At 44.0% G+C, this 23,968-nt stretch overlaps 2 protein-coding genes across 4 annotated transcripts in view; both read left to right on the top strand.

The window, feature by feature from the left end:
- The window catches only part of LOC136710759 (band 4.1-like protein 5), a 38,589-nt gene extending 31,905 nt beyond the window's left edge, over positions 1–6,684 (top strand). The window contains exons 22-26 of one of the 3 annotated variants that reach the window (XM_066686561.1): positions 2,366–2,447; positions 2,701–2,778; positions 3,192–3,251; positions 4,126–4,253; positions 5,750–6,684. In XM_066686561.1, the coding sequence (XP_066542658.1) occupies positions 2,366–2,447; positions 2,701–2,778; positions 3,192–3,251; positions 4,126–4,253; positions 5,750–5,816 (415 nt within the window). In that variant the 3' untranslated portion in view covers positions 5,817–6,684. Of the gene's footprint in view, positions 1–2,365; positions 2,448–2,700; positions 2,779–3,191; positions 3,252–4,061; positions 4,092–4,125; positions 4,254–5,749 lie in introns of those variants that run through there. The other 2 variants (XM_066686562.1, XM_066686563.1) reach the window with 2 other exon arrangements.
- Positions 6,685–13,735: 7,051 nt separating this feature from the next.
- The window catches only part of ramp1 (receptor activity modifying protein 1), a 40,642-nt gene continuing 30,409 nt past the window's right edge, over positions 13,736–23,968 (top strand). The window contains exon 1 of the mRNA XM_066686967.1: positions 13,736–14,148. Within this exon, the coding sequence (XP_066543064.1) occupies positions 14,103–14,148 (46 nt within the window). The 5' untranslated portion in view covers positions 13,736–14,102. The remainder of the gene's footprint in view (positions 14,149–23,968) is intronic.

The following is a 23,968-nucleotide window of genomic DNA, read 5'->3' as shown; positions in this document are numbered from 1 at the left end:
AACGACCCAAATACAACACACAATAGTGACACCTGGACTGACACTTTTTTTTTTTTTTTTGTGTTAAATAAAAGAGTCTGTGTTTTTGTGTGGATCAAGTTGCAGTAGTGATCTGGAGTGTGTGTCTGTAATCCTCCTAGGACAGTGGTGGAGACTGCAGGCTCAGATTAATGGGGCCACCTGGCCCCCCCACTCCCTGCTGGAGCAAGGACCTCTGGGATGCTGAAACATGCAACGTTTTCTATACTGAACAAACTCATGTGTCTAGGTGATAGCGACCATTTTGACTGGGCATTAAACGGTCAGAAGTGCAACGTTAGCATAGTGTGAAATAAATGCCCATTCCTTCAGAGCCTCAGTCAGACTTATAGCACAATAAATACATAAACACACAAACACTGGACTCCATCAACAATAAACAGGCAGGACAAGAACACACGAGACAAAAACGCTGAAATTCAGACTGTGTTCATCGTATGTTAAACATTAGCATCTGCGACACCAAAACCAGTCCAATTACAGTCCTCCAGGCTGAATCCCAAATGGCTTCAAACTCCCTCTGTAGTGCACTGTGTAGGACCTGAATACCTAATACATGATTAATATGCACATTTAAATACTATATATATATATATATATATATATATATATATATATATAGTAAACAACTAAAAGCTAATTTAAGCTTGTACTTCAAAACTAAGTAATTGAATCCAGCATCTAATGAAATAATAATGAAATTAAATAAATATAGTGCGCTGTATGGTTCGGGTCTAGAATCAGTGCTTTATACCTCATCATTTCTCACCATATGTTGCTCACAGGCAGTTTAAAGCCCTTTGAGATTCAGCCACTGTGAGCCTGTAAGAATGAAATGTCTTTGTGACATACACATACCACGCTCTTTGTTGCCATCTACAGGTGGACGCCTCTGTGGAAAAGAACAGATCACATGACCTGAGTTCTGCCTTGATACAGGATGCTCTCCTTGCATTAACAGAGTCTTAACTTCAGCACAGACTACAATGAGCTGATGCACCATGACCAGAAACTGCGCAGTGTTGATATTTACAGAGACAAAAGGATTCGGGATGAGAGAATGAGGAGCACGCCCGCTTTAATGTGGAGAACGTCCTTCAGTCCGCACCGGCGTATACGTCACCCTTCTGACTAAGCGCTCTGGATTTGAATAATTCCTCCATTGTGTCTATGTTAATGTGCTCTAGTTTTCAAACAGTGGTTCGGCTGGTTTAATTATCTCCGGAAAGGCAGACGGGGAGCAGATGTGAACAAGGCTGCCGCATAGTGTCCGTTTATTACTCCCAAGCTGCGTAATTAAAAGCCCGGTGGTTTAGAATTACATGCAGGAGATCTATCTCTTTCATTATCCTGCTGTTATTGAATTAGTATTAAATTTAAACATGAGGGAGACATGAGTCTCGCTGATACAGAAGGCAATATTGTACACTACAAGCACTTAGTGTAGAGGCTACAGTGGCCTGGAGCATCACAGGAGTCCGGTCAGAGTGAGATGAACAGCAGTGTTTTGACATTTCAGTTGGCGTTCTTCTGTTTTTCTCGTACTTTATGAATGTATGAAAACAGATTTAGGGAGATTTCTTTCACATATTCTTTTTAAAGGGGTGAAAGGAAGACGTCATGTCCTGCCAAATTCTGCCCAGCATCAGCTGGATGCCAGTCCCACCACCGCTGACACACACCTCTGGATGGAGGTGCGCAGTAAAGAGTAGTAGGAGGGGTTTGTACTGAAGATACAGCATGGCGACTTAATGAAAGATTTCCTGGCTGCTGCAGAACACAACCCGAGAGTCCTTATACTAGTTATAATGTCCGTTGCTGTTGCCTTGTTCAGTCTTTGGTGCCGAATGTCAACAGATTAAGGCTTTGATGGATTATTCAGAATCTCCCACCTCTTTTATTCATTCATTCATTATCTGTAACCACTTATTCAGTTCAGGGTCACGGTGGGTCCAGAGCCTACCTGGAATAATTGGGCGCAAGGTGGGAATACACCCTGAAGGGGGCGCCAGTCCTTCACAGGGCAACACAGACACACACATTCATTCACACACTCACACCTACGGACACTTTTTGAGTCGCCAATCCACCTACTAACGTGTGTTTTGGACTGTGGAAGGAAACCGGAGCACCCGGAGGAAACCCACGCGGACACAGGGAGAACACACCACACTCCTCACAGACAGTCACCCGGAGGAAACCCACACAGACACAGGGAGAACACACCACACTCCTCACAGACAGTCACCCGGAGGAAACCCACGCAGACACAGGGAGAGGTTCTTTAATGAAATGACTGATATATATCTTACATGTCTCTCCGCAGCCTTGAAGCGAAAGCCGATGAGTTCGTCTCCTCTGTGGTCAGTGTGTCCGTGGAGCCAGTGACTGACGCCCACGCAGCTAAGGTGAGTAAACACCACTCTGCTCCATTAAAGAGCCAGTGCCATCACAAATGTGTTAACGACACGGCAGGTTTGGAAACATGTACAGGTTTAGTTTAGATGAATGGTCAAAAGTTTAAGGATTACATTTCTTCAGAAATCTAGAGGTTTATTAAGAAGATTGGCCTCCTCCATTGCTTTAGTGCAATATTAGACTGCGTATGTATGTATTTTAATATAAACACGGCTGAAATTCATGTTCTTGTTTTGTGTAAAGGGCAAAGTGGAAGAGCAGGAAGCACGAGCGGCCCCCCAGAGTGAGAACTTGATTGACTTTACTGATCTTTCCCCAGTTGTAAGTTTAATTACTGTGTCAGTAATTTAGTTTGAGTTTATTTATTTATTTATTTATTTATTTTGTTGAAATCAGATGTGTTTTAGTTTATTTTTAATTTTGTTTAATTTTAGTCTTTAAATGTAGTTAATGTGTTCCCTTTCAACATGTATTGTTTATTGTTATTAATTATTTTAATGTTTTGTTCCATTTAGTTTGGTATGTGATGTGTGTCGCTTAATTTTAATGTGTTTAATTTCGTATATTGTTAACCTTTTATTTAATTAGGTTTCATTGAACTTGTTTTAAATCTTCATCTGTTTGTTATTTTACTTTGAAGAGTACTGAATGAATTGTGCTCATTTATAAAAACACTTTGTCAAATAGTTCAGGGTCTGTTCATAAACATAAATGTGTTTATTCCTTCCTTCCAGCTTCCTCAGGTGCCGCCCAAGCCCATCATCGCCCCTCGGTGGATTGTTCCAGCAGCTACAGTGAGTTGAGACTCAGATTACGATCCGTGGTTCATAATGGGATCTCACACTGTCTCACTAGTGCTATATCTCCATAATAAAGACACACTCAGGCCCCATATGTTTCTGTTGTTAAACGCCCAAAGGCCCTTTCATTTAATTTACCATTGATGACAAGCCTTAATAATTTGTAAAAGTGAATGGAGCTGTATGTGGCTCTGGCGGTCCTCTGAGGGGCCCGTTAGTGTAGTAAACACTACAGGGACGTGTGGGACGTAACACTGTTTGGCCAAGTGCTTGTGGACACTGGAAAAGATTTGGTATTGTTGCTCCTGGGCTCCGACTACAGTTGCTGAGTGTAATTCACTTTTACAGCACTGTCCTGAAATCAAGTGGGAGGGGGTTGGAGGGAGGCGTGGTTTCCTACCCTCCTCCAAAATTAACATAGCACATATTTTTGCAGTGATGGGCCCAGAGTAGCAATGATAGTGGCTCTATTATAATTTGTTAGCTTTTGATGTAGTAACAGCCTGTCATTTTCTGGGAAGACTTTACACTACATGTTGGAACATTGCTCTGAGGTTTTGATGGCATTCAGCTGAATAAACATTAGTGAGTGTCCCAACGGTCAGTGCTTTTCTCTGGAGATTATGCTGGACAAAATGTGTCTGAAGTTCTTTCCTAATTATACATTATATCTACAAAGGTTTGGGTGTAAACGTGTTAGTTCCAGTACCTCGCTTCATGTTCCACTGCTAAATGTGAGAATAGAAGAATATAAACTATTCCAGCTGCTATTTTTCCCCATCCCCTCTTCCTCTGTCTCTTTAGCTCTTCAGTAGATGACGTAGTGACCTCTTCACCCTCTCACCGTTTCTTTCCCCTTCTCTACCAGACCGGCACCTTTACTAACGGCCTCCTAGAGCTTGAGTCTGCTGCAAAGATGGCACCTCTCCATCCTGAAGGGGGCACACTTGCCTCCCTCCCTCATCTCTCTCACTCTCATAATGTGATTGCCACCAGGTTTGTGTTGGCTGCATCATCTCATGTAGTTTTAAAGGAATACTCCAGCAGATTTGACTTTGCTGCAACTTTGACGTACAGACAATAGGTTTCAGAAGGATATCTTTAAATCTTCAGTTAGTCTGTGAGTCTCCCCCAATCACACACTGCTACCAGCTTCAAAACACCTGATTCCAGCCAATGGTTTATTTTATTTTATTTTATTGGTTCCTATATTTTTCTGCAGTGCCCCGTGTTGGCGATGAGAATATTATCAAGCCCCTCCCACCCTGACACACATTTGCACATCCTTTGCTTCCAAATTGCACCAAAATCATGGTTTAGAGTGAAATTAATAACTCTGCACCACCCCTAGGGTCACATCCCCACTATAGAAGGGGCAGCACAGTTTAACATTTTGGTGGAGAAGGCAAACTGCCTTAGTGCCAGTAGATGGCACCATGTGCAGTGATGCGAGAAGAGGGGGTCATCCTAACCTCCCAGAGAGCGTGACAGATTGAGTGCTCTAGGAGTCCAGGCTTCTGATACCTGAGGCATCACATTCATTCACGCCTGCTTTCTCCTGATGATAAGGTCAGCACATGACCCCTGCACCACACTTGAGTCTTTTGGCTCCCAAAAGATAAGTTCAGGGAAACCGTTGTCTGGTGACTGAACATACTGCAACATACTGGTGATACTGCAACTGCAGCAGATAAGTGAATAAACCGATGGAGTATTCTTTTTAAGACACTTGTCTGTAGTGATTAATATCGCTATAATGACTAAACAGGATTCACTGGAATGAATGTGGATGCTAAGTTAGTATTAAGCATTTGTGGTAGGGGGAGTAGTTTCCATACCTCATTGCTCAGTAGCAGCTCAACACAGAGTCACAACATTTCACACAGAGTCCTACAGCGCTTTTTCACTGCATGGTACCTACACTGTTCTCAAATCTACAAGACTCTACTTACCGTTTGGTTCCTGGTTTGTTTTCCACCAGGAAATGTAGCCAGTGATGTCTCAAAATGATGTGATGTCAGTAGAGTTTGATCCTTCATTTTTGCAGCGTCCAGCTCTCGATTTCTTTCAGCGGCCACCAATCCAAGACCACAGCATAATTTTACAAGCTGCTGTTGTGAGTCAGATAAAAACAAATGTGATCTCTGCTGTAACTGGAGATTTTACAGATGGAGAGTTAGTGCTGGATGTCTGCTTTGCAGATTGTAGATTGACGACTCTCTTTGGACAATCAGGTCTCTGCAAGGTTTACACGGCTCACTCGGAACCACGAAAGAACAGGGACTAAAGAACCTGTTTCCAGTACCAAATTTACCTGATGGACTATGCAGTGGAAAAGCTCCATTACACAGAGTAAATTTAATATAAGAGGGAAGTTATATAAATAAACGAATCTTAAGTAATTTCTCTACCAGTTCTTGAAAGCCAGTTTTAGGCCGGGCATGTTCAACCAGCTCAGTTTTAATTCTCCCTGTTTCTTGATTCCTTTGCAGCGTTGTGGCTCACCCTCCCAAGGACGACAACCACAAACCCAAGGGTCTGCTGACCACTGAACTCTGAGGACCGCAGTCTCAGCATCTCTCTGAGCACCAGCAAACCCTCCGGGCCACTACCGCTTTTCACTTTGCAACATTCCAGCTTCATGCATTCCTACACGGTCTGGGTTTACGGCTCAGAGAGGCGTCCGGGACTGCACGCGGAAGACGTTGCGATGTTACCAGCTGGACTCTGGAACACCTTTAGCACAAAACTGACCTAGGATCAGCCTCACTGGGACCTCAAAAGAGGAGTTGAGGTTGTTTTTACGATGTAGTCTTGAATAGGAGGGGTTGATGTGACCATTATTTTTGTCAGAACTAGGATTCCATAAAGCTGCAGCTGTCTCGGACCGGCGTTTTGGAAAGCCACACTTTGGACGTTGGAGAAACTTGTATTGGGGCAGCTGTGGTGCCACCTGCTGTTCCACATCATGTAGATAGTTCACTGTGAAAGAGCAGCCTGCTGGATCAGTACAGACCACCAACACTGGAAACTTTTATTTATAGAGCGTCGTAGTCCGTTTTACCTTTTTATGTTTATCTTTGTTCTGTTTTAGCTTCTTTAATAGAGTTACGCTTTTAGGTACAATACCATGCTGGATTTTTGGGTAACACCTTAAGGTAGGTGTCCTTTCATAAGGCTACATGACATTGACCTCATTCTTTCTTGAATGATGTTGTCCCTGTACTTTGTAGGGTGAAATTAACCAAGGCAGAATCTGTGACAACTGATGTGTCATGAATCCTAATGAAAGAACTCCTACAGTGAATTGTTACCTATTTTTATTAGAGGAAAACATGTATGTAGCACTGGACCGACATGCAGTCTTTGAGCCATTGAGCTGACTTTGTGTTCTTTTCTATCTGAAATATCGATGCTGTTTTTATTGTCTGAGCTGTTGTCGCGTTATGACCTGCCTTATTTTTAACAGTTGGTTACAGATCTTAAAGATTCTGCTTGTTATGAGACCGTAGAATCCACTATACACTGTCTTTACCTCTCTACACTGGAGCTATTCACTGGATTTTTCCGTAGCAGCGCGTAATGATAATCGTCATGTAGTCTTCACTGAGAACTGACCAGACTGACCACTGGGGACCGGACAGAGGACACTTGCGTCTCCATTTTTTCGCTGTTACCTCTGCACAGTCACATGAGCTTTTAAATAAAGCTTTGTTGTATCTTCTGTATGTATTTGCTGCCATCTCTGTCACGTGTGTGTCCTGGGTTTTGTAGGTGAACAGCTCTGGCCTGAAATGACAGAGGGGAAGCTCTGGATTTTAAAGGAACCCTCCAGTCTTCTTCAGCCTGAACCTGAGCTGCCGAACCTGTAGCGGATCATTCAACTCAGGCAACAGTCTCCACATTTAAGAGCATAGTAATCTAAAACAAACCGGCCGTGTCTGAAACTGTGCTCTGTTCACTATACACTGCGCTCTTTTGGGGGTCTTCTGTTTTATTGTGGTGTGTGAAAACCTTGTGGATTATTCAGTGCACTGTAACAATCCCACAGTTCACTCTAGCGGACACAGGGTATCTATGATGTGTTCTGAGTGGGGACAGAACCCATAACCTCGCACTGAAATGACGCCGTCTGTTAAGATAGTTTTTTTTTTTTTTTTATTGTGTCTTCTAATTCTGGTTTCTTGATTTTTCCAGTGTAGGGAATAGTGAACAGAGCACAGCTTTCTTCCTCAGCCTCTGGACAATGGGAAACATAGGGAGGTCTGTTTCCACCAATTCAAATGAAGTAATATGTCGTAATGAAATACCTTCCTATGATTTTTGACGTTGTGACTTGCTGTGTCAATGACGTATCACTTACTAGCTCATAATTATTACTGCATATCTCAACTTAGTTAAGTATTTCGTGATGAACTAAGCAATAATTAATAACTGAGAAATTACAGCAATGATATATTATGACTTACAACCTCAGAGTAACCGAAGATCTCATAATTATGAATCGTCCGCACTGATTGCTGTAAGAGGATGGTAGGGAGTGACAATCGACATGTGATTTTCATGATCTTAAAGCAGATGCTTTTCCATTTTTAGCTGCTACCATTAGGTTTTGCCACGATTGAACAAATGGTCCACGCTAGCAACTGGGCACAAGTTTTACGCCTGATGTTGATGCCCAGCAGCGGGGCAGTGGACATGCCCAAGCTGCACACAAACAGTGACCCCAGGCAAGCTTCCGAGGTATAAGAAACAATGTCATAAGTGGAATGCAGGTGGCAAAACAATTAATAAAATAAAAAAGAAAACTGTACACTGTAAAAGAGGGTCCTCCAAGGTGAGAGAAACTATATGGTCTTTTTGCATCTTTGTGTGACCTTTTGTTTTCCCTTTCATAGTGCCATCCCCCATTCCCACCAATCATTCCCCCACTTACATCATACCCCTTCTTTTACACCTCTTTTTACCTTTCTTTCTTTGATCATCTTCATCCCTCCTCAAATTCCTCCTCTTCCTCCAATTCCCTTCCCCCACTATTCCAATGTATATAAGGCCCTTCTAAAATATTTGGTGTTAGACTGGATTGAGAACAGACTGGACTGGCAACAGTCACAGACTGGATTGGGAACAGACTGGACTGTCAACAGTCACAGACTGGACTGGCAACAGTCACAGATAATTGGGAACAGACTCTACTGGCAACAGTCACAGACTGGACTGGCAACAGTCACAGACTGGACTGGTAACAGTCACAGACTGGATTGAGAACTGACTGGATTGGGAACAGACGACTGGCAACAGTCAGATTGGACTGAGAATAGACTGAATTGTGTACTGAATGAACTGGCTATAGACTGAACTGGTGACAAACTGAAGACCAAGCTGTGCCCGTGCTTTTCTGTATGCACGTGAAGAAACCTCTGAACCTCCATTTTCCAAACTTCAGATCATCCTGAAATAGAATGCGATCACACAGTTGTACTCATACATCATTCTGTGTATGTGTAAATAAACTCCAGTCAACGCCGAACTCCAGTCTCCTGACTCTTCAATGCCGAATTTCTAACAAAAGGTTCTTTATAGAAGGCAGTTCTATATAGAACCACGTGATTCCTAGAGAGAATGTCGTATATGATTCTATGTAGCACAAAAAAGGGTTCTTCCTGTGTTACAATGTTTAGCTTGTTACTGTAGAAGAAGCCTTTCTGGTGCTGTATAGAACCATACAAAACCCACTCTCTATGCGTCTAAAGAAACTGTATACAACCAACTGTATGGATCTCTATATACAACCGTGCTCTTGAATAAAGTACCCACCGAGAACCTTTAAGTAGTCGACTAATGATCATCATGGGTCACGTTTAAGCCGTTCTTTTACACACTGAGGGTTTAAGGGTTATGTTTCTGATGTGTGTGGAGTTGGAAACGCTGGGTGTGTTGTATTTCTTGGATTTAAACATGTGCTTACACTTTTATTATTTTATTATTTGACTTTGAACTTTGATCAGTTCCCTTCATGGCGTAATCTTCCTCTTCTTCCAGCGGTGGACGGAATATTTTAATTTCTGTTTTAGTTTTGCTGCTTTTTATTGAAAACATAGATCTTATGTGTTGAAGCCGTAGTGGAGTTTAAAATATTGAAGGATTGTCTACATAAATTGTACACCTCCTTTGAAGAAATGGAGACGGGTAGGTCTTTCTGATTTTGCCATACAGAGATTAACCATAACATTAAACTGACCTCCATGTTTCTATACCTCTCGGATCCACTGACCATACAGGAGCACTCTTTTTTGTTTGATTTGAGTGTTGGATCATTCTCAGCGCTGCAGTTGACAGTGACGTGTTAGTGTGTGTTCTGCAGGTACCAGTGGATCAGGCACAGGCACTGTCGACTCTGTTAGACATACCTCCCTCGTTGGTCCACCTTGTAGATGTAAAGTCAGAGATAGTAGCTCATCTGTCGCTGCACGGTTTGTGTTTTCCGTCGTCTAGTCCTTCATCAGTGGACACGGGACGCTGGACATAGGACGTTATCGGCAGGCTGTTTTTGCTTGGTGGACTATTCTCAGTCAGATTTATAAACTCCAACAGCCACTGCTGTGTCTGATCCACTCATACCAGCTCAACATGTGTTAGGGGTCCTGCTTTATTACATGCTCACTACACAGTAACCACATGGGTCACAACAGGATTAATACCAGTTTGTTTTGTGAAATGTATTGAGCTAGTCATTCAATTATTGATATAATTAATATATGCTGCAAAAGATTCATTGCCACAATTCTAGTCTACCTGCTCTGTGGGGTCTTGATCATTGAAGAACAGTGTGAAAGGGGCTAACAAAGTATGCAGAGAAACAGTAATTGTAGAACAACAAAGTGCTCCTTTTGGTCAGTGGAGCTGAGAGAATAGACAGTGACTAGATACAAGGAGGTATTTTTAATGTTTTGGCTTGTTGATTCATATTCTGTTGTTATATTTTACAGGAACAGCCCACCTCCCCGTGCGGAGGCTAGTTCTGATGGGGGGCAAAAGAGTTGGGAAGAGCTCCTCTGGGAACACCATCTTGGGTTCCAATGTCTTTGATTCTGAGAGGGGCTTTGAGAAATGTGTCCAAAAGCAGGCTGAAGTGTTGGGGCGGTCCATTAAAGTGACCGACACTCCGGGTTGGGACGAATTGAATGCTGGTGACACACCTCAGAGGATCAGGGATGAAATCCTGGATAGTGTTTCTCAGTGTGATCCTGGACCTCACGTTTTTCTCCTGGTCGTCCCAGTGCAGGACTTCCTGGAGGAGCACAGACGAGCGGCGGAGGACATGCTGACCACTCTGAGCCCTTCAGTTTGGAGACACACGATTGTCCTGTTGACCTGGGCGGCCAAGTTTGCCCCAAACAGCTTGGAGGAGTTCCTCGAGGTCCAACCACATCTGAAAGCCCTGGTGACCATGTGTGGAGGACGAGTCCATGCTGTGGACAACAAAAATTGCACAAACGAAGCTCAAACCGCTGAGCTTTTGACTAAAGTGGATGCCTTGATTGAGGCAAACTGTGGGCTGTACTTCAGCCTGGATGTGAATTACATGTACTCCATGCTTGAGGACGCTAAAAAGGAGCTGGAGCGGTTTGAAAGAGAAGCTGAAGAGATGAAAGGAGCACTAATGGACAAGAGCAAAGAGCTGGAGAACCTGCAGCATCTCCATGAAGATGAGCTTGCAGAAAGAGATGAAAATTTTCAAGCAAAGCTAAAGGAAAAAGACCAAAGTCTGGAACAGCTGCAATCTGACATTGAGCAGATGTTGAAAGAGAAAGAGAGCGAGATGGAAGCCTTGAAGGCCCAGCAGGAGACGTTAATGACGGCAATGCAATCAAAGGTAGAAGATCTAGAGCAGGGTTGCTTGAACCTTTCTGAAGAACTAGCCACTGGGCAGGTCCAGATAGAAAAGCTGGAGGAGAAGCTAAAGGAATATGAGAAAACCTTGGACGACAAAGAGAAATATTTGGCCGAGATGAGGATTTGCCAAGATAATGACGCTAAACACAAGACAAATCTAGAAGATCAGATTAGGAATGCAGAGGCATCACTCGTGGAAGTGAGAAGTGAGGTTCAGGAGCTGAAAAACACATGCTACAACTTAAGAGTTCAGTGCGAGGAGAAAGAGAAAGCTGAAAATGAAGCAAGGGTGCAAAGAGAAGAGCTGATAGAGAAATTATTAACAAAAGAGCAGAACTTCCAACAACTCCAGGAAACATTCAATTCCCTCAACGCCACGCTCAAACAAAAGGATGAAGACATTAAAAAGTTAGAAACCACATGCAGCACTAGGCAACGCGAGCTCAGAGATACGGAACAACTCCTGGCAGCCAGAGGGCGCCATCTGGAACTGTTAAAGCAGAACTACAGCGAGACGCTGAGAAACAGCCAGAAGAAATTGAAAGATGTGATGATGGATCTGAGGGTTTCTGAACAGCAGATGCAGACGGATGAGTCTAAACTACTGATGTCGAAACGGAGGAAGAGTAGAGAGGGTTTACATCCAGAAAGTGAGTCAGCACCTGTACTGCAGATTTATAAGGGTGAAAAAAATTGGGGAAAAACATGACCTACAAAAATGTCCACTTGCAAAACTGCAGCAATTAGTATCCTCAGTTCCAAAACACTTAAACACTGTCATTAAATGGAAAGCTGAAGGAACACAGTAAGAAATGTGTCTGTCCCAGATTTTTGAAGACATCCATTTCTAACTGTTTATATTTACAAAATACAATCGAGTTGTTCAGAGGCAACATTAGAGATAATTTCTTCTTCATGATAATAATAATTACTTTAACTGATATAACACCATTCACAAACCAAAGGATGCTTTACAATCATTGAGGGAGAAAGAGGAAAATAATTTTAAAGACACTTCTAATGAAGAAAAAGGAAATGTTTTGAGCATTGATTTGAAGTGAGACAGGGTTGAACAGTTACGAAGGACAGGACGAAGAGACTTCCAATGTTTGGGGGCAGCAGCGCTGAAAGATCTAAGGAACAGTAAAGGAACAGTAAAAATCCAGAACTTGAAGATCTAAGATGATGAGAAAGACAATATGAAGAAATAAGATCTGAGAGATATACAGGAGCCTGACTGTGTTTAACTAAATGTCCCAAATTTTCTGGAAATGGGGAGTGTTTTATGAAGGTGTAAATTTTTCCAGTTATTTTTTTCAAGTCTCTCTCTAAATCATTAGAATGACAAATGATGATTTTTACTATTCATTTACTTTTAATTGTTTAATGAACACGTGTTTTTTCTCTCTCTGAAGTAATGTTCTTCTCGTTAACCTCAGTGTCAGAGTCAGCAGTGTCCAGCAGAGGGAGCTCCAGTCTTGTTTCAGAGTTATATTCATTTAAAATCATCCACACGGGCGACTGACCATCACCAGCTGCAATAAAACACTGAACAGAGAGTAAAGAAGATGCCAACATCAGTTTCCACCTCCCGTGTGTGTGTGTGTAAATATTAAATATGTAAGTAACTATGGTATATATAGTTTCCTATTAAAGTCTAAACTGTTACACAATACTACATCACTTCTCCTTCTTCACCAACATATCATTAACTTCCATTCCACCTTAAATAAGGGCTGCAGTTAAAGGGCAGTTCCACTGATTTTCCACAGCTAATGACGTGAACAAAGTCATTCAGCATTAGGCTGTGGAACTGGGTTCCTCCTCAGACAGGACCTTTAGCAGGGCCCACAGGGGCAGGACATGGGTTAGCTGGGTTCAAGATGGCCACGGAGTGTGGGTGGGTTGGTACATGGGGTGTTAGTGGCACCCAGGTGGGCAGCTTCCCAGTCAGTGAGCATATATTGATCAACTGGCTTAAAAACGTCACAATACACAAATAATACCAACAACTTTGAGAGATACAGTAATTTAGGCCTGATATAAAATGATTAGGTTGAAATGTTGATGTTGTGCTGGATTATAATTATTTACCTATTTTTTTTTTTTTTTTAATAATCTGTGGTCTGCCCAGAAAACTCTGAGCAATATGTCAATGGACCTCCAACTTTGCTGTCATTGGACCAACCATCCACTGTCCGGCCAGCCATCGGACGGCTGAATATCAATACTCTGTGTATATGGGGTCCACTTGAACCCATGGAGGGCATCTGAATCTGGGGCCAACTTTTAAAACATGAACATACGGATTCCATCCAACATTGGTGCCTCACTCAGCCATCAAATGCTCACAGCAGTGTCCCAACATCGATTGTTAAACTTTAGAGGAGCGCTAAGTTAACTCCCCTTTTCGGAAACACTTAATGATGTAGTGTAGGAGGGGGTCTCCCTCAGTTGGCGGGAGAGGTCTCGCACGCTCGCGTCGCTTCAGCATTGGCTTCCGTGTGCGTGCGCGCCCCCCCCCCCCCCCCCCGCCCCTACACGCTCCACACTCTCCCAGTCAGTCACTCAAGCTCAGTTGAGCGCGCGACTCTCGCCGTCTCTCTCGCTAGGGACTGTGTTTCTGTTTGTGAAAAATTTTACTTTATTCCGCGATTTTCGGAGGATTCTGAACACTTTACTTCGTCGAGGAATGTGCGGGTGAAGGGACGAAGTGACAGAGCGAGACTGACTTAGAGAAATGAAGGAGAAACCCGGTCCAACCGTACTGACGGATTTTAACGGTCACTAACGGTCGGTGCGCGTGCGGGTGCGGGTGCGGTGATGGTTGTGTTAATGTCGCTAATTAACCACGGATAACGTCCACTGTCGTCGATTTTGCACGTTTTCAGCGCGATATTTGACAAACTTTCCTCCTTTTTGCTCTTCCTTTTCCTAATATTTTGCACCATGCGGCTTTACGGAGCGACAACGTCCACTTTCTGTCTCGCAATGGGTGAGTTAGTTTTTAATAAAAAAATAAATATTTTTAAACTCGATTATATTGAACATGACGTCATTAATCCTCAATTATTTTTACACATTTACACACAACTTGGGAATACCTTTTCCCTTTACACTGAGCGAAAATATATACCACTAGAAACAGTCCAGGATACTTTCTGCATTAACCTCCATTTAAAGTTCAGAGGCTGTAGTTAATCTGTTGCTCTGCATACTTTGTTAGCCCCTTTCACCCCGAGCAGGTAGACTATTATTTAGGTGCTGGGTCATTCTCAGAGCTTCGCAAACACCGATGTGGTGTGTTAGTGTGTGTTGAGGTGGTATGAGTGGATCAGACACAGCCAGGCTGCTGGAGTGTTTAAGCACTGTCCACTCTGATGAGAAGAGCTCCGCTGTTGCTGCAGTTTGTGTTGGTCATCCTCTAGTACTTCACCTGTGGACACAGGATGCTGGATGTTTTTGTTTGGTGGATTGTTTTTCAGTTCAGCAGCGACACTGAGGGCTTTTAAAACTTAAGCAGCACTGCTGTGTCTGATCCACTCCTACCAGCAGCACAACTATGTCAGTGATCACTTGAACAAGCTGTGTTTTTAAGACTGAAACTCAGGCTGAAACCTTAAGCGTAATTTACAGTAAGCCTTCTAAGTGGATATATGACGTTGTCAATACCAAGCATCGACTAGAGGTGTATTCAGCCACTGGGTGTTTACTGGGTGGTGTTTCTGACCACTGGTGAACTAATCATCCAACACCAGTACCTGACCTCATTAATGCTCTCGTGATTAAATGCCATCAAATATTCACAGCAATGTCCCTACAGCAAACAGGGAACACATTCTGGGTTAATACTCTTGAACTCAGAAGAAATGTTGGATGATACCGTTCCTCAAGCGTTTTCCCACTCAGTCGTGCATCCAAATCCGAGTCGCTGAGTCCTTAAAAAAATCCATGAAGCTGGCCGTCCCACCCACGCATGGGTCAATTATTTAATTTGCTCATTAATAATGTATGGACGGCTGGAAAGACTTCACTTGACGCCTCTCTTTTTAACACGAGCACCAAGCAGAGGCGTGCTGCGAATGGCTAAAACCTTAGAAGTCCGCCCTGGTGTTCGTGTCAGGATCTGAGAGTTGGAGCCTGAGGAAGTGCACATATGCTCATTAGTGGGAAATCCCTCTCAAACACACCCCTGCAGTTTGGCCTGTGGCTCCTAAGAAGCTGTTAGGGATTCTGACTGAGGATGCGTCCCAAATCCAGCTAGTGTTCCCTCTGAAGTGTACTAAACTATAGAGGATATTGCTTAATGTTTAAGCAATTCTAGTGGAGTTCACATACTCCAGCAAAAACAGGCTACTTTTTATTAGAATGAGAATATGATAGATGGATAATAATTCAGTACAAGAGTTTAATTTGGGACACAGCCGTTTACAGGGTTCATATAGGGCTCAGCTTGGGACACGGTCAAGGGTTTATACAGGGCTGAATTTGGGACACAGCAGCAGCTGGTGCTCAAAGGTCTTGATTTGAAACACCGCCAAATATAGGGCTTAGTTTGGGTCACACATGGTGTCACACTTAACAAGCATCTAGAGTTCAGTTTGGGACACAGCCTCATACAGGAATGATATAGGTTTCAATTTGGGACACAGGCAAATATAGGGATCGTATGTAGGGGTGATGTAGGGCCCTATTTGGGGCAAAGCCAATTACAGGGATGATATAGGGCTCAGTTTGGGACACTGCCAAATACAGAGATGGTGTAGGGTTCAGGCTGGGACACAGCCACATACAGGGATGATATAAGGCCCAATTTGGGGCAGTGTTGTACAGGGATCATATAGGCCTTGATTTGAAACACAGACACCTGTAAGTCTCTATCTGGGAAACAAACACATATAGGGTTCATATAAGATTCAAATTAGGATGCAACCACACATAGGGTTCATATAGCCCCCAACCCAAGCCCCACCTGCTGAATTGCTAAACCACTGGGAAGAAACATAAGGCCTGCTACTGCAAAATGAAGAAACAATTGAAGCGTGTTGGTGTGGTCAAAACCACACGTCTGTCCCTCAGGACACAGCTGGCCTCATCAAACTGGGGCAGTGTGCTCTCGGTCCTTTAACTAAAGCAATAGTTGGTTTTATTTTACATGTGAGAATTCAGCAGGCCGTAAACAGTCCCAAAAGTCATTTAAAGTTGGAATTAAGTTGTTCTGCTTTTCTCTGAAGCGCTGATGCTAAATTCATCAGCTTACTTCATACTTATCTATATTAAATATGGAATGAACCTGGGTCTCTGATTCAGCGTGTACTCTATTAATTATGTAGATTTTGCAGAAAAACCCCTTCCGAGGATGTAGGATTGTTGCCAGAACAGTTGATGAGATGGGGAACAAGGCATGATGTCATATGCTACACCAAGAAATTTAACACATAAACTGCATCCAGGAAGAACAGGGTGGTCTTGACGTTAAGTGAGAAACACAAACGTGCGATAAAGTCCAAGACCAGCATCAGCTCGCCAGAGCTGGCATATGAAGTGGGCTCAGTTGGTAGAGCTGATTGTCTTTTGAGATCGTGCACTCGTCTTGAGTGGGGTGCAAGGCATTCACTCGCTTAAGGGCAAGGCCTCCCTGTTTGTCCAGTTCTTCGCCACTCTTTTGGGTTTTTCAATCTTCAGCGTTCCTTAGAGTCCAGGGGGCTGTATCTGTGGTACCCACCTCTGGTTCCATAAAGAACCATGCTTTTTAAAGATTTAAAATCCCATCACTCCATTTTAAAGTTCGTAACCCATTTAAAAGCAATCTAAAGCAACCAAAAGTGGTTCTTCTATGGCTTTACTTTTAAGAGTGTAGCACAAGCAGACCAGTGGTTTCTCCCCACAACATGGTTCTAAACAGCTCTTGATATGTTCTACGAATGGGCCTTTCTTTATATTTAGGTTTCTTAAGATGTCTTTCCCTCCTCGTCCAAGTCATTTACAAATATTGTTCCAAAAATAACCATCCACTGGAACTGATTTTGGAGAATCCGATTTGATCTTCTGAGGCTCCAGATGTGGGATTTTGTCTTTCACAATAGTGAATAAACCACTCTACCAACGGTTACAGCATAGGCCTGTCGCTATAATCACATTATTGACTTATTGTGCAATATATGGACATGACCTCAATATCGCCATTGTGCTCACTGCCGTGCTGGTTTACGAATGAATGTCGCCGGTGTTTCAGCTGCTCGCTCTGTTCTGTTCTCTGCTTTTGTCCTGGTCTCAGTGCTTTTATTTATGCAGTATTTTTAAACATTAACAATGTCTATATATTGGACTTGAGCATTTTAAAGGGTTGTAAGTTTAGTATCTTTTTTATATTATCGTTATATCAGTGGAATAATAATATGGTTTAAAATGAGTATAATATGATTTGTTGCAGTTATATCTGGGACAAAATCCTGACCAAGAATATAGCTATAGTGACAGACCTATAGAGCAGTGATTATCCTCCCTGTTGTGTCCTGCTGCTGACCACAGTGTAGGCTGGACCTCTCAGTCCCCCGCTCTCTGGACTCCTGAATCATACGAGGGCCAGGGCAAGCAGTGCTCTGTAATCCACAGCTGTAAACACAGTACTATAACAGTTAAAGCGATCCTGGCCGTATCTAATCGAAGCAGTTCTTTATCTTTAGCCTGGAGTTGGCTGATCGGGCACTGCTTCCTTAGTGTTGTCTTTTTATTCAAAGTGTGTTACCGAGGCAATATCATCGCTGTCCAAAGAAAGACGTGTATCTCCAAAACAGTCACTTTATAGGAAAAAACCTTTCAGTGGAAATCAGTTTAAAAAGCTTTATTCCAAGTAGTTTTGGAGCATTTCTATTGGTCCGTTCATCGTGAAATTTTCACACAGTGTGAAGGACAGCTGCTGTGTTCAAATGATGCAGTAAAAATCAACACACACTTTTTTTGTTGTTTGTTTGACAGCGACCAAATACAAGATGTTAATGATAAATGATGTACTCTTCATGTTTTCTTGAGACCCCACGCTGATAATGTGTCTCTCTCACACACACACACACACACACTCTGAAATCAGAGAGTGTACATAAGAATAGCACTCGGGACACTGGCAGTTGTCATTTGGAGGGGCTTGGCATTGGAAGATATAGAGGGTTTCTTTTCTCTTTGTCGATTGATGGTCGTACATTTGTCACACTGTGTTTTTCTTTAAGACAAAGTGTGCTCTGAGTGTGCCTCACTGAATTAGTTCCGCTGAGTGTTTTCGGGCGTCTCTGTCACGCTTCCGTCTCCGAGAGAGAGAGAGAGAGAGAGAAGACACAGCTGAACTTTAATGTCCCCACTCTACTTCAGCTACTGTTTCCATGCTCTTCTTTAACAGTAACACAATCAGAGACAGAAGACCGCGGTGCCGTCCAGTCTGTATCTTCTGTAAGTTAAACAAAGCATTAATGCAGAATTCAGTTAGTTATCTATGAAGCTGCGTATAAGATTGGGTTAAACAAGCCCTGAGATTTACTGTCTCTGACTGTGATACACAGGGGAGATGCCAAGCCCACCCTTCAGCAAATGACCCCAAAGGAGCCTCAACTCACCCAAACTTCAAAGACAGCCAGATACAAACCCAACCTTTAATTAATTCATTATCTGTAACCACTTACTAAGTTCAGGGTCGCGGTGGGTCCAGAGTCTACCTGGAATCATTGGGCGCAAGGCGGGAATACACCCTGTAGGGGGCGCCAGTCCTTCACAGGGCAACACACACTCACACATTCACTCACAAAGTCACACCTACGGACACTTTTGAGTGGCCAATCCACCTACCAACGTGTGTTTTTGGACTGTGGGAGGAAACCGGAGCACCCGGAGGAAACCCACGCAGACACAGGGAGAACACACCACACTCCTCACAGACAGTCACCCGGAGGAAACCCACGCAGACACAGGGAGAACACACCACACTCCTCACAGACAGTCACCTGGAGTGGGACTCGAACCCACAACCTCCAGGTCCCTGGAGCTGTGGGACTGCGACACTACCTGCTGCACCACCGTGCCGCCCCAAACCCATCCTTATTCCAACCCAAAATCTAAACCAGAATTCAAGTAAAAAGTGGGCAATCCTTAGCTCACTATTAACTACCTCTAAGTCTGGCCCAACATTTCACCTCCAAATCCATCACAAGCTCATGGCAAATGCTGCTCATTATTCACTGCTAACTACCCCAGAATCTACCCCAAAATATATACACCTCAGAATCCTCACCCAAAATCTAACCCATCAATCCCCTTCAAATACAACCCCAACTTTACCACAAAGTCTACATTAAACCCACTGTATTCTTCCCCACAGTTCACCCCTAAATCCCTCACAAACCTACCCTTAACCGACTGGTAACAACCACAAATTCTACCCTAACCTCTTTAAAATCAGCCCTTAACCCACATTACTCTTAACCCTTCCAAAATCCACCTCAAAATCTGTCCCAAACACAATCTGAAACCTATGCTTAACCCGCCCTGAACTACCCCTGACCCTCCTCAAAATCTGCCCCAATCCCACACTGGGACTTCAGACAGGTGCCTAACTAGAATCTCACATCTCCTTTGGGGTGTCCAGAGTACCGTAACACTATCATTACTTTCAGTATTGAGGTCAGTGTTGTGAGACTGACCACCCCAGTGACCTCGGCACAGAGCTCTTATTTTAGCCGAGCCCTGCCAGCACCGGGGGCTTTTCTCCTTCGTTTACTAAACACCTGACCAGTCTTTAATCAAAACACAGAGCAACCACACCCACAAACACTGAAAAGATACGCTCCTCATGACCGTCCAGCCCTTCACGAAGTGATAAACCATGCTAAAGAGCTTTTGTCTGATTGGCCGGAGTAATGAGATGGCCAAGGCGGGGTGAGGGAGGCTGTGACAAATGGAGATTAATGCACAGGGGGTTTATTTCTCTGTGGTTGCCAGGAGAGCCTTGTAGTCTTCCAGTCGGGCTCCTTGAGACAGTCCCTGACAGACCCGCTTTGTGTCTGGACCCTGAACCTGTCCATGTGTAGATTTAGATTTAGAGCCAAACTCTCCTTACATAAGCGAAGCAGGTGAAGCTCGTATTCGTAGGTGAAGCAGTGGGCGAAGTAGAAGCTGCTGCCTGACATAGCGGGTAAAGCATTTTAAACATTCATGTTTATAAATAGTGCAATATAAATAGCGCGAGTGTATCTTGAGAGAGACACGGCAAGCTCCAGACACCGTGGCCCAACACAAATGCAGCGGCCGAGGGGCTCTCTGTGGGAGGAAGGGACTCGTGTTGGTTTTTTATTCAGAGTTGACACTTCTAAATGACCCTTAAAGCTTATATAACTCTCTTTGTTCACTCTGTGACTAAAACTTCATTCTCTCCAAACACAGGACACGTACCCATGTGCAGCGCCATCATTGCCTCCTTTAATCTCCTTGATTGCGTTTTTCGCTGCAGCGCGGCCGTGGAGTGGCGGAGAAAGAGCTCTTGTTGGGCTGTTGGGCTTCACTCCGGCCTGCATTAACTCAGATGGCTCTTCTGTTCAGATCCGCAAATGCTTCAAATACTTATCTGGCTCTGTTTGGTTTTATCAGGAGCAAACTTCTCAGATAAAGGCACTGTGGTGGGGACTGGGGGGTTATATGGCGCACTAGTATTGGAAAACACTTGATGGACAAATACAGTCTGCCTTAACATTCCTTGGTGGGTTCCTAAAAATAAAAATAAAAATAAACACTTTGAATTTCATTCATTAATTCATTATCAGTAACCCTTATCTAGTTCAGGGTCGCGGGGGGTCCAGAGCCTACCTGGAATCATTGGGCGCAAAGCGGGAATACACCCTGGAGGGGGCGCCAGTCCTTCACAGGGCAACACACACACTCACACATTCACTCACACCTACGGACACTTTTGAGTCGCCAATCCACCTACCAACATGTGTTTTTGGACTGTGGGAGGAAACCGGAGCACCCGGAGGAAACCCACGCAGACACAGAGAGAACACACCAACTCCTCACAGACAGTCACCCGGAGGAAACCCACGCAGACACAGAGAGAACACACCAACTCCTCACAGACAGTCACCCGGAGGAAACCCACGCAGACACAGAGAGAACACACCAACTCCTCACAGACAGTCACCCGGAGGAAACCCACGCAGACACAGGGAGAACACACCACACTCCTCACAGACAGTCACCTGGAGGAAACCCACGCAGACACAGGGACAACACACCAACTCCTCACAGACAGTCACCCGGAGGAAACCCACACAGACACAGGGAGAACACACCAACTCCTCACAGACAGTCACCCGGAGGAAACCCACGCAGACACAGAGAGAACACACCAACTCCTCACAGACAGTCACCCGGAGGAAACCCACGCAGACACAGAGAGAACACACCAACTCCTCACAGACAGTCACCCGGAGGAAACCCACGCAGACACAGGGAGAACACACCACACTCCTCACAGACAGTCACCTGGAGGAAACCCACGCAGACACAGGGACAACACACCAACTCCTCACAGACAGTCACCCGGAGGAAACCCACGCAGACACAGGGACAACACACCAACTCCTCACAGACAGTCACCCGGAGGAAACCCACGCAGACACAGGGACAACACACCAACTCCTCACAGACAGTCACCCGGAGGAAACCCACACAGACACAGGGAGAACACACCACACTTCTCACAGACAGTCACCCGGAGCGGGAATCGAACCCACAACCTCAGGCCCCTGGAGCTGTGTGACTGCGCCACCGTGCTGCCCAGAATTAAAAAAAAACTGCTTTTTATAAAATGTTTCCTCTCCATTCGCTGCCTGTCGATTTGAGCTGGAAAACCGTCTAATGTGTTTACAAAGCCCCGGTGTCTGTAAATTAGTGACCGGTCCGGTATGCTAGGCTTTCTCTCTCTGCTCATAGCAGAGGCATCTGGTGTTATTTTAGACACTGGGAGAACTCCAAACATTGAAAAGCATTATTACTTTTACTGATTCAGATCACTTACGGTGGAGTTGAACTTCAGCCGCGTACGAACAACAGTCATTATTGTCAAACACACCATTCCACCTTAAAAGACACCTCACTCTGAACCTCAGACTTAAACCTCAGTCTTAAATAAAATCTAATGCTGAAGAAACCAGCGGAGTAAGATTTCCACATGCTACAGCATTAACTCTGCTGGCCTCTATTGCTAAATGTGAGGGGGTATGTAGGTGAGTGAATTACAAGCCAGTTCCAGTTCCATATGGTGTTTTAGCCTTTAATCAAATCAGCTTTGTGTGTGTTCCTTATCTTCTCTAAATAAACAACGGGACGCAGATGATGACCCCGGCAGTGGTCATGAGACAGGAGGAGGGGGGTTACTTACACTTGAGCAATGTAACTTTATCTGGGTGTTGGTTATTACGTTTATTATGCAACAAGAAACAAAGACTGTGTCATAGCTGTGTTTTAAGATTGCGTGTTGGTTCTAATGCAGGTCCATTTGGACTCTGAACTACTGTGTGAATTCAAGCCTTGGGAAGCCTGGAGTTTAGGGGTTTGGCACTTTAGCCAAAACTCTTTGAGAGCGATGTTATGAAACTTACCCTACTGAGACCCTCTGAGGAGTTCAGTCTCTACCCTGCGGGGGCTGGGGCTGTTTGCCACATTAAGAAAGAGGTGTATTCTTGGTATGCAGTAAATAATTGATGTTTATCCCAGGCTGAGACTGTGTGTGTGTGTGTGGTTTTGTTGACGTTGGGACGCCCCCACTGACTGCTGGGGAATGGACTGGAAAGTCCTCTCTCTGCATTAGCTGATTATTCATTATGCGGATCAAGACCGCCAGCCAAGCGTAGTTTGACGCTGTCGCATACATTAAAGCCAATGAGAAAACAAGGGGAGGGAAAATTAATCTGCTCCCCCACCTCAGTGACGGTCCAACCTCGCCGTTCACAACGAGCCGGGGATGATTCATTTGCGTCCGGAGGATTGTGGTCACCTAATGGCTCCCACACTGCCTTTTTTTAAGGGTTCTTTTTCAGACTGTGGTGAGAGGAGCGATATCTCACTCAAACCGCTGAAAAGACACCGCACAAGAGCAACTGTTGACCCTTCAGCTGTTAACTCCACTCTCAAGGAGGCCACAAAAAAAAAAACAGAGTCCATTTATTTCCCCCTTGGGACACGTCAGAGGAGATGACTGCCAGAGTGCTTTCATTTCTTTGAAGACATTGTAGTTCTTTCCTGGCCTTTTTTGTGTGTCTGGGAAAGTGGTGATCCGAGTTTATGGTTCTGATAATGAATGTGTAGTGAATGTGTCCAAATCTGAGTCTTTTAATATTGAGTCCTGATCCGATGCCTGTATTTTCCTTGATTCCTTGAGTTATTAAAATCAGCAGTGTTTCTGTTCAACACTGAATATCTCGCATTAAGAAAGATTGCTGCCTCCAAGCTACTGCTTATTATTTTATATATAACAAGGTAAACAAGAGGTGTCTTCACAGTCAGCTTATATACCTTCCACCTGGGGCAGCATTGCAGTACTAAAGAACATTTTAAAATGAGTAATATAATCCCAATACCACTTTGAAGTGCTCAAGTAGCTAAAAATTCACAGCAACAAAAACTAAAAATAGTTACGCTCTTGTCCAGCAGAGTTACAGAGCTTTAGACTTTTAATTTGAAATGATGCATACAGGAAGTCGAGACGTTATGATGCCTAACTACGGTGGCCAGCAGAGTCAGATCACAACAACGTTTACAAAGCGTGCTACATT

Source organism: Hoplias malabaricus, chromosome 12 (assembly GCF_029633855.1).
Source record: "Hoplias malabaricus isolate fHopMal1 chromosome 12, fHopMal1.hap1, whole genome shotgun sequence".
NCBI classification, from domain to species: domain Eukaryota; kingdom Metazoa; phylum Chordata; class Actinopteri; order Characiformes; family Erythrinidae; genus Hoplias; species Hoplias malabaricus.
This window is presented reverse-complemented; position numbering and strand designations above follow the sequence as displayed.